This window comes from Saprolegnia diclina (assembly GCF_000281045.1).
Source record: "Saprolegnia diclina VS20 unplaced genomic scaffold supercont1.5, whole genome shotgun sequence".
Classification (NCBI taxonomy): Eukaryota; Oomycota; class Saprolegniomycetes; order Saprolegniales; family Saprolegniaceae; genus Saprolegnia; species Saprolegnia diclina.
Window position 1 is genome coordinate 338,318 of NW_008246072.1, and position 12,172 is coordinate 350,489.

Below are 12,172 nucleotides of genomic sequence, written 5' to 3' on the forward strand. Positions count from 1 at the left end.
TATGTTGTCGTAATCCATCAGCCAGAGCGACGACTTAACGTACATTCCGCGACTCGTTGCCGGAGCAGCCGTGGCCGCAACATTGGTCTTGAACGTCCGCGGCACGATCGTTGAGGCGAGACACGACGCCGTATTAAGCCCACAGGGACACCTCTACCTCATCCGCAAGTTCGCTGAAATGTCGCCTTATGAAATTGCATTGGGTGCGTTGGATATATTGTGTTCTTATATGTGTAGATGACAGCTACTCCCGCGTCTACGCCATCGAGCTCAATCCTGCCTTGTTTCTGGTCAACTACTAGTACCTGCAGTACAAGAGCCCTCTGTTTGACGGCCGCAGCGACACCACACACGTCTTTGCGATGGTCGAGACGATGGGTCTGAGCCTCCGGGGAGCGCAGTGGGATCCGGGACACTGCGGCCCCAACACCGTCCTCTCGGACGAATGTCGGTGCGTTTCAATCGGGGCTTTCAGTGCTCCAAGTCTCCGGCGAGCGTGCTCTTGCCGTGTAGCCTCAAGATGCCTCCAAGGTCCATCTTGAATTGCACTCGCCCTCACACTGTGGGCTGCAGTTCCACCTCGGCTTCGTGTCGCGCTTGGGCTGCGCCAAGTGCGTTATCACGTTGGATCGCAAGAACAAGTAAGTGACACTGGTGGACGAGAAGCTGGGCGACGCCATTTACGGCCAACACGCTCTACCTATGTCGTGTATACTACCTGCGTGAATGGGCATCAACAGCTACTTTCAAGCACGTTTGCTGGTTGACTAGATGCCTGCGTAATATCATCTGATGCATCCTATTGGGAAGATCGCAAATACGGAGCTTCGATTGGCTGCATTCCAAGTCTATTTTAGCCAATCTGCATCGCATTAGCAACGGGAAAGTGCAACTCAAAAGCGAAGATGCGGTGGGCAGCGGCCATCGCCGCCGTGACATGCGTCAACGCGCTGGCGCCGCGCATGGCCATCTCGGGCTGGACAACCTACATCAACACATCGCTCGATTGCAATCCCAGCTCGCCAGAGATTCGCTGCATCAGCGCCGCCCTCTACGAGACCATGGCCGACGTACTCGTGCAGCAGCGGTACGTCGACGCAGGCTACCGCTGGATCGACATCAACGACGGCTGGACGGCCATCGAGCGCGACGCATCAGGTCGATTGGTCGCAGATGCCACTCGCTTTTCACGTACAGCACCTCCACGCTCGCTCTTCATGAAACATGCTGCTGTAGGTGGCCTGGCAGGCGTGGTGGCGTCCATCCAAGCGAAAGGGCTTGACGTGGCCATGGGCATCGAACTTGGCCCGACCACATGCAAGCGTACGAGCCTATATAACGTCACAAGCCGTGCGCGCTCATGCGGTGATGCGAGTAGACATGGCGGGGTCCGAAGGTCACTACGAGCTCGACGTGCAGACGCTGGGCGCCGCCAACGTCACGCGGCTGCTTGTCCACGCGTGCTCGATTGCATCGGCGTCCTCAAGCTTTTACTTTCGGCTCTCGACGCTGCATGCGATAGCAAAGCGCCATGTTCCACCGCTGGCGCTCGACTGCGTTTTGGATCAATTTCCGGTGAATGCAAGTCTTGTTACGCCGTATTGCGCAACATTGACGACCCAACCGACACTACCAGACAACTGGGCGGCGCTTCAAGTCCGTCTTCGCGCGCTTTTGGCGCTGCCGCCCGGCGACATGATTGCGCACCACCCTGGTGATCCACCTCGACGTGTAGAGTCAGGTACTCACACGGTGGACGTAGGCGGTTTGCTCGTCGGCGGCTATGCGCTCACCGAAGGGCAGAATCGGCTTCAGCTCGGCATTTGGCTGCTCTTGCATGCACCGCTTGTCGTCGACATCGAGCCGTGGGCCATATCGAATCGTACGCGGGCGCTGTTGCAACAACCGCTCGTGACGCAGTTGACGCTAGAGGCCTTGATGCCGTCGCCGCCGGTACGCTACTTTTGTTTGACGGATCTTGATACTTTATATGCGATAGGAGCTTTTGGGGTCGTTGGCCAACGGCATTCAAATCTGGCGACGCGCGGTCGTTTTGCATGGAAAGGTCATGACGCTGCTGCTCGCCTTGCGACTCGACGTGCAAGAGCCGCAGTACAACGTACCGCTGGTTTTTGAGCTGAGCGACGTCGTGGACAAGACGTGCGACCGCGCGATTCTCCATGATGTCTATGGCGAGAGCCCGCCCGTCGCGATCAAGTACCGATTTACGCTGGAGATTGCGCCTATGAATGCGTATCTTGTGCTACTGGAGCCGACAAGACGCTAAGAACGGGTTGGCTGGTCGTGTACATAAACAAAGTATTCTTGACTCAACTTTATACTGTAGAGGAATTTGACTCCAATCAACATGTTGTCCTGTGCGTTGCCCGAGAATGATGTGCCACGACCACTAAACAATTGTCGTAACTTCTGTGCCAACTGTCGTTAGCTCGTTTCTAGACGAGGACTGACCAGGTACTTGTCACGAGCTCTCTTGTTGATTTTTTGCTGCCCACTGAACAATCAAATTGCATTTGTCGATTTGCGCTCGCAGTCCAACATGAGCAATGGAACAATCGTGCTCGACGTGGGTGGAACGCTCTTCAAGACTTTGACGTCGACGCTGTTCTCGGTGCGAGGCTCTCGCTTCGACACCATCTTGTCTGGCACATGGCTGCCCCAGCACGATGGTACCGGTATTTCGTCCAGTGCTGGACTCTCTTCATTTTTATCGTGTTTAGGAAGCTACTTTTTGGATTTGGACCCAACGTACTTTGGCCGTGTGCTCAACCACCTTCGGGGCGGAGCGTCGCTGTACCCAGGACTTGGGTCGTGGGAAGAGACAGAGATCGACCGACTCCGCATGCTTCTGCGTCTCGATATTACAGCAGCACAGTCGACGCCAACGTGGGACTACCTCAACTGCGACGTGGGTCTTTTGCTCGTTATCCACGCGCGTGTTGTGGCCATCGAGGCGAAGGTGCCGGTAATGCGCTATGTGCGGACGATGCAGCCGTGCGACCAGTACTGCGTGCGTTTGACAGCGAACGGGCGCAAAAGCGACGTGGTCTTGGACTTTACATCGCACAAGGACCGTCGACCGCAATATCAAGCGCTGCGCTACGACACGACTATACCATGTTGGCGCGATCGAAGCGTCCAGCGAGACATGTTCAAAGGCACTTGCCTCCAAGACGACAACCCGCACAACCACAGCTTCCCACTCGACGTCGATCTGCTCGTGACGTGGCACCGCGAGAGCCGCACGCTGTCGATCGCGTGCGAAGGTGCTGTTTCTTCCATGAGCTTTCCCGCGACGGGTTTTTCTGACGAGCAACCATTCTATCCCACTGTGGGGCTCTTGCGGGTGGGAAGGTGGTCAACAACGTCGCACTACGGACCCGGGCCCATCCAGAACACGAGCATTGAAGCGCATTTGAGACCGCTGCCAGGGCCCCTCTCGTAGCTTGGACCCTAGGGAATAATAATACTATTGTCGCGTTATCTTGCTTTGGCGATTGCTTGTAGAGTTCAATCGAAGTGACACACTTCGATTCGCGAAACCTTTTGGTTACGAGCAGTATTTTGCATGACGTGGCAGCACGATATGTCGACCATTCAAAACACTCGCGATGACGATTCTGCGTCTTGTGTTTAACTATGGCTGGGCGGAGGTTTTCAAGTCCATGGATCTGCTCGACAGGGCAAAGCAGCAAGTCGCGATAACTAGCGCAGTGTGCGGTAACACAAGTGCTACATCTACGGGATCAGTACGGCCGGAATGACGGACCCCTGGCTGATTGGCTTGAGTTATGTCTATCGTGCGCCTTGACGTGCCGCTGACGTTTGGAGCTGAGCGATATTGTTGCCACAATGTCATCCAGATAGCCCGCCCGTCTCGCTCGATCCAGGACTGGTTTACGCTTGGGATTGCACCTCTGAAGTGCACCTCGTGCTACTGCAACCGACGGCGAGCTATATCCTTTTTGCTTGACTATGCTCGCATAGGTAGTTCGTATACATCAGCAGACTGCGTTTCTAGTTCGGTCTTGAACCATCGTGGCACAGGCACACCATATGGCGGCGCTCCTCACAACGAAATAGTCAGGGCAAATCACCCCGTTATGAGACAACAAACAACGAGATGCCTGATGTGCTGCATGGAACGCAGCACACTTTAATTTCGACCAGAGGCAAGATGCGCAGAGAACCCATCGTCTTGGACGTGGGCGGTACCCTCTTCAAGACGTCGAGAACCACACTGCTCTCGGTGGTTGGCTCGTGCTTCGACGCCATCTCGTCCGGCTCGTGGCAACCCGAGAACGATGGTACGCTTGCCGCGCTTGCACTGTGATAAGTATGACTGTTAGGAACCTACTTTTTGGACGTGGATCCGACGTACTTTGGCCGTGTGCTCAACCACCTCCGCTGCGAAGCATCCCTGTACGCTGGTCTCCAGCCATGGGAAACGACGGAAGTCGACAGACTCCGCACATCCCTGAGTCTCGACAGTGCTGGGGTGACGCCTACGCCCTCGTGGGATCCTCCGAGTTGCGACGCGGGTCTTTTGGTCTCGAGTACGCAGATTTCGACACACAGTGCCAGTAAGTCTATGGGCTTTGCACGGACAAGTCGCCCCTTCGACCAGTTCTGTGTGCGTTTGATAGCACGCGGCGGCGGGAGCTACGTGGCCCTGGGCTTTGGAGCGATCAGCGACTTTGGTGTGCGCCGTGTTGTGATCCAGTACTGCATGTTTGCGACTTGTATCGACGTTTTGCGCATCAAGCGAGCGGGGAGTGTCACGGACAAGGATATCTTCCCGCATAACGTTGACCTTCTCGTGACTTGGCACCGCCAGAGTCATACGCTGACGATCACGTGTGAAGCTGCGGCCGTCAACTTTTCCAAAATATTTCCCGAGAGCTATGGACACGAGCTGTATCCAATTGTGGGGCTCGAGCCTGGAAGCAGCTCGCTTGGTCACTGCATGTACGACTGGCCAATCGATGCGTATCTCAGCATTGATGCTCGCTTGGTGCCAACGCTGGGGTCCGTTCCGTAGGCCCAACGTGCCAACCAGGTTACTGCGTCCAGCCACACCGAGTTTATTCCACACAAGGCAGTACGTTCGCTGCGCTGCATTTAACCTAAATTCTCATAGTCATCTTTGTGCTTTGTTGTTGCAATAAGCAAATAACAATCAAGACACGGAGCGCACGCACACACACACATGTTGCAATCGTCGAACCCGGCCGAGTTGGACAAAACAACACGACCGGGTTCTGTGGAAAGCTTCCATGAAAACCCAAATTTCCTTTTTGACTGGACACAGTCCAATCATTTAATAACTCATTTCAACACAGTCCAATCGTATGAGCGACGCGCCGATTGTTCTCGACGTGGGCGGGACGCGCTTCAAGACGTCGTGGACGACACTGCGCTCGGTTCCTGGCTCGCGCTTTGATGCGATCGCGTCCGGCCAATGGCTGCCCGAAAGCGACGGTACGCGTGTCATCCCTTCGCACTCTCAACGCTCAGATTATACGCTTAGGAAGCTACTTTTTGGACCTGGACCCAAAGTACTTTGACCGTGTCCTCAACCACCTCCGCTGCGGAGCGTCGCTGTACGCAGGCCTCCAGTCGTGGGAACGGACAGAGGTCGACCGCCTCCGCATATGCTTGCACCTCGTCTCTCGCAACACGACAAGCATTCCGTCGTGGGACTATGTGAGCTGCGGTGCAGGTCTCGAGATCACGGGCCACGAGCGTGTCGTGGCCGTGCACCATAAAGTGCGTTCGATGCGCTTCGCACGAGGCACGACCCCTTGCGACCAGTTTTGCGTGCACTTGACCGCGAACGGCAATGTGAGCGACGTGGCTTTGGGCTTTACGACCATCGAAGGCTTTGAACCGCAGTACGACAAAGTGCAGTACGGCATGGTCGCGCACTGCTGGCACCATCAACGCGTCACGCGGGACGAGGTCCGAGGCGCTTGCTTCCAGGCCAACAACCCGCACAGCGACAGCTTCCCACCCGACATGGACCTTCTTGTGAAGTGGCACCGCCAGAGCCACACGCTGTCGATCACATGTGACGCTACGGACGTAAGTTTTTCCATCATATTTCCAGCACCAAGCGCGACGCTCCAGCTGTACCCGGTTGTCGGCCTGTTGCCCGTGCGAACGTCGTCGGTCAGCGACATGCACGCGGGCCATGGACCCCAGACCGTCCACAACACGAGCATTGAAGCTAGCTTGGTGCCCCTGCCCGAGTCCACCGCGTAGCCACGAGTCTGGTGCGCACCGTCAAGGGCCCTTGTCATGCTTTTCGCGGGCGCTGCCTGCGGTATCTTTCCGGTTACGTAGCTAATGCGCGTGAAATAAACCTAATAAACCCATAAAAACAGAAAACACACAACCTTCCGGTTACTTCAAAACACAAGAGGTTCTGCTGCTGCAGAACAGCATGACTTCGGCGCTTCGCACCGTGCTGGCAAGCCACGACCTCTGGACGACGATCGCCATCTTCCAGGATGGCGTCTACGAAGACCTGTTGCCGATCGCTGGCGTACTCCGCTGGCGTGACTGGCCCTGGAAAGGCAGAGGCGTCTTGCGCGCCTTCCTCACGCCAGACCCAATGCGAACGATCGAGCGCCTCTGGTACTGCCGACAAGAGCTGTTCAGCGACAGCCTTCTGCACGAGTTGGCACGCCAAGGGCACTCTGCGGCGCTCCAGTGGCTTCATGTTCAGCGTCCATCGCCTCCATTCCCGACACAGCTCGTCGATGACGTCGCCCGACGTGGCCAACTTGCAGCCCTTGCCTTCCTTATCGGCACCTGCGGCGCCAATGCCTCGCCCGACGCCATCAACTCGGCAGTGCATGCAGGACGAAGTGATGTGCTAACCTACTTGCTACAAACGTGCCAGCCAAGCAATGCCAACGCCATGATGTTTGCGATCGCGCATCGTCATCTCGACTGCATACGACTGCTCTGGTCGCGCCACCCGCTTCCGCCCTCGGCGCTGCTCGAGCTTGATATCGACGATGACATCTTGGCATGTCTCGTAGAAGCTTCGTCCAAGGCCAGCAGCACGTACTAGTAGCTCGCCAGAGACTGAAACGTGATGTCATACAATACGGTGCAACGTGAGAACGCGATACTAGCGACATCTCCTCCTAAATTATAAAGACACGAGAACCTTGGCGCGCTTTGGTGCTTCGCCCAGCAGCACATCCGCATCAAACGCGATCGCGACGTCGTCCCAATCGCGCTTGGCCAAGCGGTCTTGTGTCTCGGCCGTCGCCGCCGCCAGCGAGGTTTCGAGCTCGAGGTTCGTTGCCGTGAGCGCTTGGATCTGGGCGCGCAGCATAGCCTCGACGGTCGCACTGGCGGTCTCCTCTTCAGCGTCGGGAAAGGCCACGGACCGCGTCGCGAGGCTACCATGCAGGAGCGCGGCGCAGTTGAAATGGTGCTCTTGCACCCGCCGGAACGCGTGGTGGCGCAGCGCACGGACGTGGCGCCGTTGGTCGTCCGAGAGACGCATCGGTGGCACGGCTGCGTTGGCGGTCGCTGCGCTAGGCATGCACACGACGCGGGGCAGCGGGAGAAGGACGGGCTCGAGCGCGTCCATGGTGGCAGGAAATACTGGGGTCCGTTGGCTTGGGCTGTATTTTTATTCCAGTTGTTGTCTGTTTCAAACAGTATTGTACACTTTATGTTTGAATGTTTTATTCAATACTCTTTGCATTTGTATGATAACGACATAAGTTTCGGATCCACTCGAATCAAACAGGCCAACGTCGGTATTTAATTGCCCATACGCCATTCCTTGGAACACGAGACCGACGGCCATGGCAGCACCGCTCGCCTTCAATGACGCAGTCGTCCGCAGCTACAGCATCGCGCGCGTCTTCCCGGGCGACGTACGCACCTTCCTCCACGATACACGTGGCCCATGCGCACATGCTCTAGGAAGACGCGATCATGACGTCGATCGACTTTCATCGCGCCGGCAACGTGGCCGTCACGGCGCGCAGCGATGGCACGATCCACGCCATCAACTGCATCACGGGCACGTACGTTCTACCTGCCTAGCTTACGTCGCATGGCCTCACATGGCGCTACGTAGGTCGCACAAGACGATCCTGACCAAGAAGTACGGCGTGGATCTCCTGCGGACGACGCACCACCCCGACTGCCTTCTGTGGTCCTCCCAGAACGACGCCAATGACCGTACACATGTGCTATCTCGATGGCTCGATGGCTCATGCCAGCGTGGTAGACTCGGTCCGGTATCACTCGCTCTTTGACAACAAGTTTCTGCGCTTTTACGCGGGCCACACTGCCAAGTACGCCGTCAAATCGTCTTTCGCAGGCGCTGAGCGAGTGCTAGGATCACGTCGCTCATGATGCACCCGACGGCCGATGAGTTTCTGACGGCGTCGATGGATGGCACCTTTCGGATATGGGACATTCGCAGCCCGGACGCGCGGGTACGACCATCGTCTGCCCTTGTATCATCAAAACGAAGGACTTTGATAGGGCGAGCTCAAGTGCGGCGACGCAGGGCGCGTCATCAGCGCGGCCTACGACACGGACGGTCTCGTGTTTGGCGTCTACACGGGCGACGGCATTGTGCGCATGTACGACGCTCGCAACTTTACCGACGTACGTATTGTCCATCTTTCATAGACAAGTTGTCTGATATCATTCGTGTGGATTAGGGTCCGTTTGCCAAATTTCCGCTCACGGACGACTCGATCGCGGCCGTCTTGCGCCCGTTGCTCCAGCAACGCAAGTTTACCGGCAAGCTCGATGTGCTCGCACTGACGTTTAGCCCCGACCAGCAGCATCTGCTCCTGAGTACGAACGCTGGCGTGCTCATCCAGCTCGATGCGTTTGAAGGCAAATTGGTACGTTGTATAATGAAAAGACGGAAGATACGACGACAATGTGTATGTAGAAACGCATCTTTGCGAGCCACTCGAACCTCTCGGGCACGAAGCTCGGCGTCGGGTACTCGCCCGATGGCAAGTACATTGCGTGCGGCGCCGACGACGGGTCGATCTGCATCTACGACGCGCACTCGGGCGCGGTGACGGTCCCGGCCCTGCAAGGCCACGTCGGTCCGGTCTTTGACCTGCAGTGGAACCCGCAACGCCACCTCCTCGGGAGCGTCCACGCCAACACGCTCTTTTGGCTCCCCAACCTCTAAGTCAATACGATGGCCTTGCATCTGGGATGGATATAATGACGATATTGTGCATGGAACGAAGAATACGCCTGAAGACACAGAGTACGTGACCATGAACCAGATGGATGAGCGGCGACATGGACCCAAAGACGTCGAGTCTCCGATGGAATAGCAGTTGATGGCAGTGGTGGTGGCATGGTGGTATCTAGGAACCCTAATCCCTTATGTGTATGCAGTGTCAAGAACCGCTGCCAACGCCAATGGAAAGAGAAGAATGGGACGACACCTACGGGGCTCGAACCCAGCACCTCCTGCATGTGAAGCAGGAATCCACCAACAAAAGGTGGTCGACCAAGTGTCATTAACATCTTGACATGCGATGGGACCAGAACGCCGATGACTGTGGACCATGACAGCTATTCAATCATGACAAAATCGTCGACCGTCTTTTTGCATTTGAAAAAGGGTTGGCGCTGCAATTTGGACAGAAAACGACATCGGAAATTGGATGAAATTGGATGATTAGAGTCGAATCGCAAGCCAGGTTCGTCGTCGTCGCAACTACTTGGTATGTTAACATTTTGACACCAATGATGAAACATGTGAAGCGTGTTGAAGACCTTTGAGCTTTGTCGCAAACTCTTTCTTCTTAGGTCATGTGCTCGTCGCGAGATGCGGTCAGCCGTTGATTATCGATTAGGACTCGATTAGGACTCGTTGATTAGGCCGAGCCCGCTCGTGTAGAGTGAAGAACTCGACACATGAGATTGCGATGATGCGCTTGACGCGAGTGCCGCGACAAGCTGCTCCTTGACGTCGAGCGAGATGCCGTAGGCGCCAATCGAGAACGTGATCTCATGCGAGCTGCGCGTCTGTGCGAGTGCCGCTACGAGGGCCGTGGCGCTCGCATCGGTCTTGATGTTGAGGCGGACGTTGCAATCGGCCCCACGATGGCTCAACCAGTGAGCCATGGCCCGCAGCATCGTCTCGACGTCGTCGTCGGGCGGCAGGCTCCAGAAAGTGCGCCCATCGAAATCGAGATCGAGATGCACGAGATCGGGCGATGAGCCAAGCAGCGTGGTGAGCGACGCAAAGGCCTCGTCGGTAACATACATGCGGGTCATCTCGAGATGCAAGAGCTGCCGCAGCGGTGGGAACGCGGTCAATTGGGTCTCCTGGAGTCGGAGTTTCGTTAGCGTCTTCAGCGACGGCAAGATGTTCACCACGGACGTGAGATTGGTGGGATAGTGCGGCCCCAACTCCAAAGTTTCAAGGCGTGAGGCTGCAATCTTGGCGGCGAGAGCGCCCAAGGCACCGTGGAGGAAGAACACCGGCGCGCGATAATCCCAATCGTACGCCATCGCGTAGCTGGAACTATCATACTCGTGGAGGTAGTCAAAGATCGTCAGGTGACGGAGTTGCTGCGGCAGCGGCGGCGACGACGGACTGAACATTGCGCGCGTGAGGCTCGGACCTCCCGAGAGTACGATCGTCTCGAGCGACGTGGACGTGAGCAGGGCCGTGGCCAACTCGTCACAGAGCTCATCGTGAAAGTCAATGTGATGCAGCTCGAGACGGTGGGCATGTGACCGCGTTAGCCACGCGAGAAGCGCCTTGCCGTTGGACATGAGCGAGAGCTTGGTCGATTCGAAACCGATACGCTCGACGTAGGGACACTGTGCGACGACTGCCGAGAGCACATCGGTAAACGTGCCTTGGGTAATCTTTGCGTGCTGGGCGAGGGTCAATGCACGGAGGCCGTGGCATGCCGAGAGGTCGTTCTGGACAATACGCGCAACATTGCGCTCATTTTGGCTCACAACTTTGAGATCCACGAGGTTGGGCAGCCACTTGCCGAGGAGTGTGCGGACACTGATGTCGTCGAGGTCGATGTAGGCGCTCACGGCGGTCGTCGGTGGCAGCGCTGTGGCATGACAAATGCTCGACGAGTTCCTGCAGAAGCCCAAATCAATCTTCTTGATGAGAGGAAGCGCCCTCGCGACGACGCTCGGATCGTGTCTGTAGGCCTCGTCCAGAGGAGCAATGTCGGCTCTCGGCCAAAGTTCATCGAGCGAGTCCAAGTCCATGGCCAAGAGCGTCCGTAGCGCGTCGAGCGCGTCATCGAGGCTGCCGTCGGGCGCTGCTTGAAGAAAGGCGCACGCGTCAAACGAGTCGTCGAGGTAGTCGAGAATCTGCAGCGCAATCGGCGAAGCAAGCAGCAGCCACGGTGTCGGTCGGTTGTCGGTCGTCATCTCAAGAGGCAATCTGACATGGCGTATCCGGATGCATTCCAGCCGGCTCAGATGGGGAACTAGAGTGCTCCTGCATATGTTGTGAAACACACGTGAAAAAGCCGTGCAACAGAAATGATTGACACAATTCATGACGAGGCGGTTGTGGCAGAAGCAGAGTGCGTGGTGTCTGCTCCAACTTAACTTATAACCACTGACCTATTAAAGGGCTGGGCTCTAGTATATGCAAACGACTCGTATGTGTACTACTGCGATCCACGACACAAGGTAACATGCATGATACGACTTTGCCGATGTACAACATGCAAGTGGCCATGAGCCGAGCGTCGCCATGGAGCCATTGATGTCGGTTCTTGCCCTCTTCTACCCAACAAGGCGCGGTGTATGCATTAACGACACCAAAAATGCACCTTGAAACGATCCGTGGTCTGGTGCGACTCCATGCACGGTGGTGGTTTATGAGGACATATATACACTTGTGTGGTAACGTGAGCCATCACTGAGTACCACGAATGCAAATTTTTCTAAACGGTTATTGTAAGCTTCATCATCATCTTTAGTTGGTCGACGTGGCGAGTGGAGCCAGCGTTCTTTCGTCCTCGTCGAGTGCTCGTAGCGATATGCGATCGTGAGCTGATGCTGCCGTCCATATGCTTCCAGCGCGGTGGACTCGGAACGATCTTCTCCAAGGATACACAGCGCCAAATTCAACGTCGACGCCAGT

The 12,172-nt window shown here is 56.3% G+C and overlaps 8 protein-coding genes across 8 annotated transcripts; 6 read left to right on the plus strand and 2 right to left on the minus strand.

Annotated features, from left to right (window-relative positions):
* Positions 1-905: 905 nt before the first annotated feature.
* SDRG_02225 (hypothetical protein) lies at positions 906-2,287 on the plus strand (the record flags this gene model as incomplete). Its single annotated transcript, XM_008607801.1, has 5 exons — positions 906-1,191; positions 1,237-1,323; positions 1,379-1,714; positions 1,763-1,953; positions 2,000-2,287. 5 exons carry the CDS (start codon positions 906-908, stop codon positions 2,285-2,287), a joined length of 1,188 nt encoding a protein of 395 aa, XP_008606023.1.
* A 273-nt stretch (positions 2,288-2,560) lies between these two features.
* On the plus strand, positions 2,561-3,466 carry SDRG_02226 (hypothetical protein; the record flags this gene model as incomplete). The annotated part of the gene is made up of 2 exons (XM_008607802.1): positions 2,561-2,690; positions 2,742-3,466. The coding sequence occupies 2 exons, from the start codon at positions 2,561-2,563 to the stop codon at positions 3,464-3,466; spliced, it is 855 nt and encodes a 284-aa protein (XP_008606024.1).
* A 689-nt stretch (positions 3,467-4,155) lies between these two features.
* On the plus strand, positions 4,156-5,062 carry SDRG_02227 (hypothetical protein; the record flags this gene model as incomplete). The annotated part of the gene is made up of 2 exons (XM_008607803.1): positions 4,156-4,328; positions 4,371-5,062. The coding sequence occupies exons 1-2, from the start codon at positions 4,199-4,201 to the stop codon at positions 5,060-5,062; spliced, it is 822 nt and encodes a 273-aa protein (XP_008606025.1). The 5' UTR covers positions 4,156-4,198.
* A 257-nt stretch (positions 5,063-5,319) lies between these two features.
* Positions 5,320-6,410, plus strand: SDRG_02228 (hypothetical protein). Its single transcript, XM_008607804.1, has 2 exons — positions 5,320-5,502; positions 5,552-6,410. Exons 1-2 carry the CDS (start codon positions 5,373-5,375, stop codon positions 6,283-6,285), a joined length of 864 nt encoding a protein of 287 aa, XP_008606026.1. The 5' UTR covers positions 5,320-5,372; the 3' UTR covers positions 6,286-6,410.
* Positions 6,411-6,466: 56 nt separating this feature from the next.
* Positions 6,467-7,102, plus strand: SDRG_02229 (hypothetical protein; the record flags this gene model as incomplete). The annotated part of the gene is made up of 2 exons (XM_008607805.1): positions 6,467-6,552; positions 6,604-7,102. 2 exons carry the CDS (start codon positions 6,467-6,469, stop codon positions 7,100-7,102), a joined length of 585 nt encoding a protein of 194 aa, XP_008606027.1.
* An 81-nt stretch (positions 7,103-7,183) lies between these two features.
* Positions 7,184-7,633, minus strand: SDRG_02230 (hypothetical protein; the record flags this gene model as incomplete). The annotated part of the gene is made up of 1 exon (XM_008607806.1): positions 7,184-7,633. One exon carries the CDS (start codon positions 7,631-7,633, stop codon positions 7,184-7,186), a length of 450 nt encoding a protein of 149 aa, XP_008606028.1.
* A 148-nt stretch (positions 7,634-7,781) lies between these two features.
* On the plus strand, positions 7,782-9,298 carry SDRG_02231 (hypothetical protein). The gene is made up of 8 exons (XM_008607807.1): positions 7,782-7,925; positions 7,975-8,078; positions 8,132-8,235; positions 8,285-8,351; positions 8,396-8,495; positions 8,545-8,670; positions 8,727-8,915; positions 8,966-9,298. Exons 1-8 carry the CDS (start codon positions 7,854-7,856, stop codon positions 9,215-9,217), a joined length of 1,014 nt encoding a protein of 337 aa, XP_008606029.1. The 5' UTR covers positions 7,782-7,853; the 3' UTR covers positions 9,218-9,298.
* A 528-nt stretch (positions 9,299-9,826) lies between these two features.
* On the minus strand, positions 9,827-11,454 carry SDRG_02232 (hypothetical protein). The gene has a single exon (XM_008607808.1). The coding sequence runs from the start codon at positions 11,446-11,448 to the stop codon at positions 9,904-9,906; it is 1,545 nt and encodes a 514-aa protein (XP_008606030.1). The 5' UTR covers positions 11,449-11,454; the 3' UTR covers positions 9,827-9,903.
* Between the last annotated feature and the right edge of the window lie 718 nt (positions 11,455-12,172).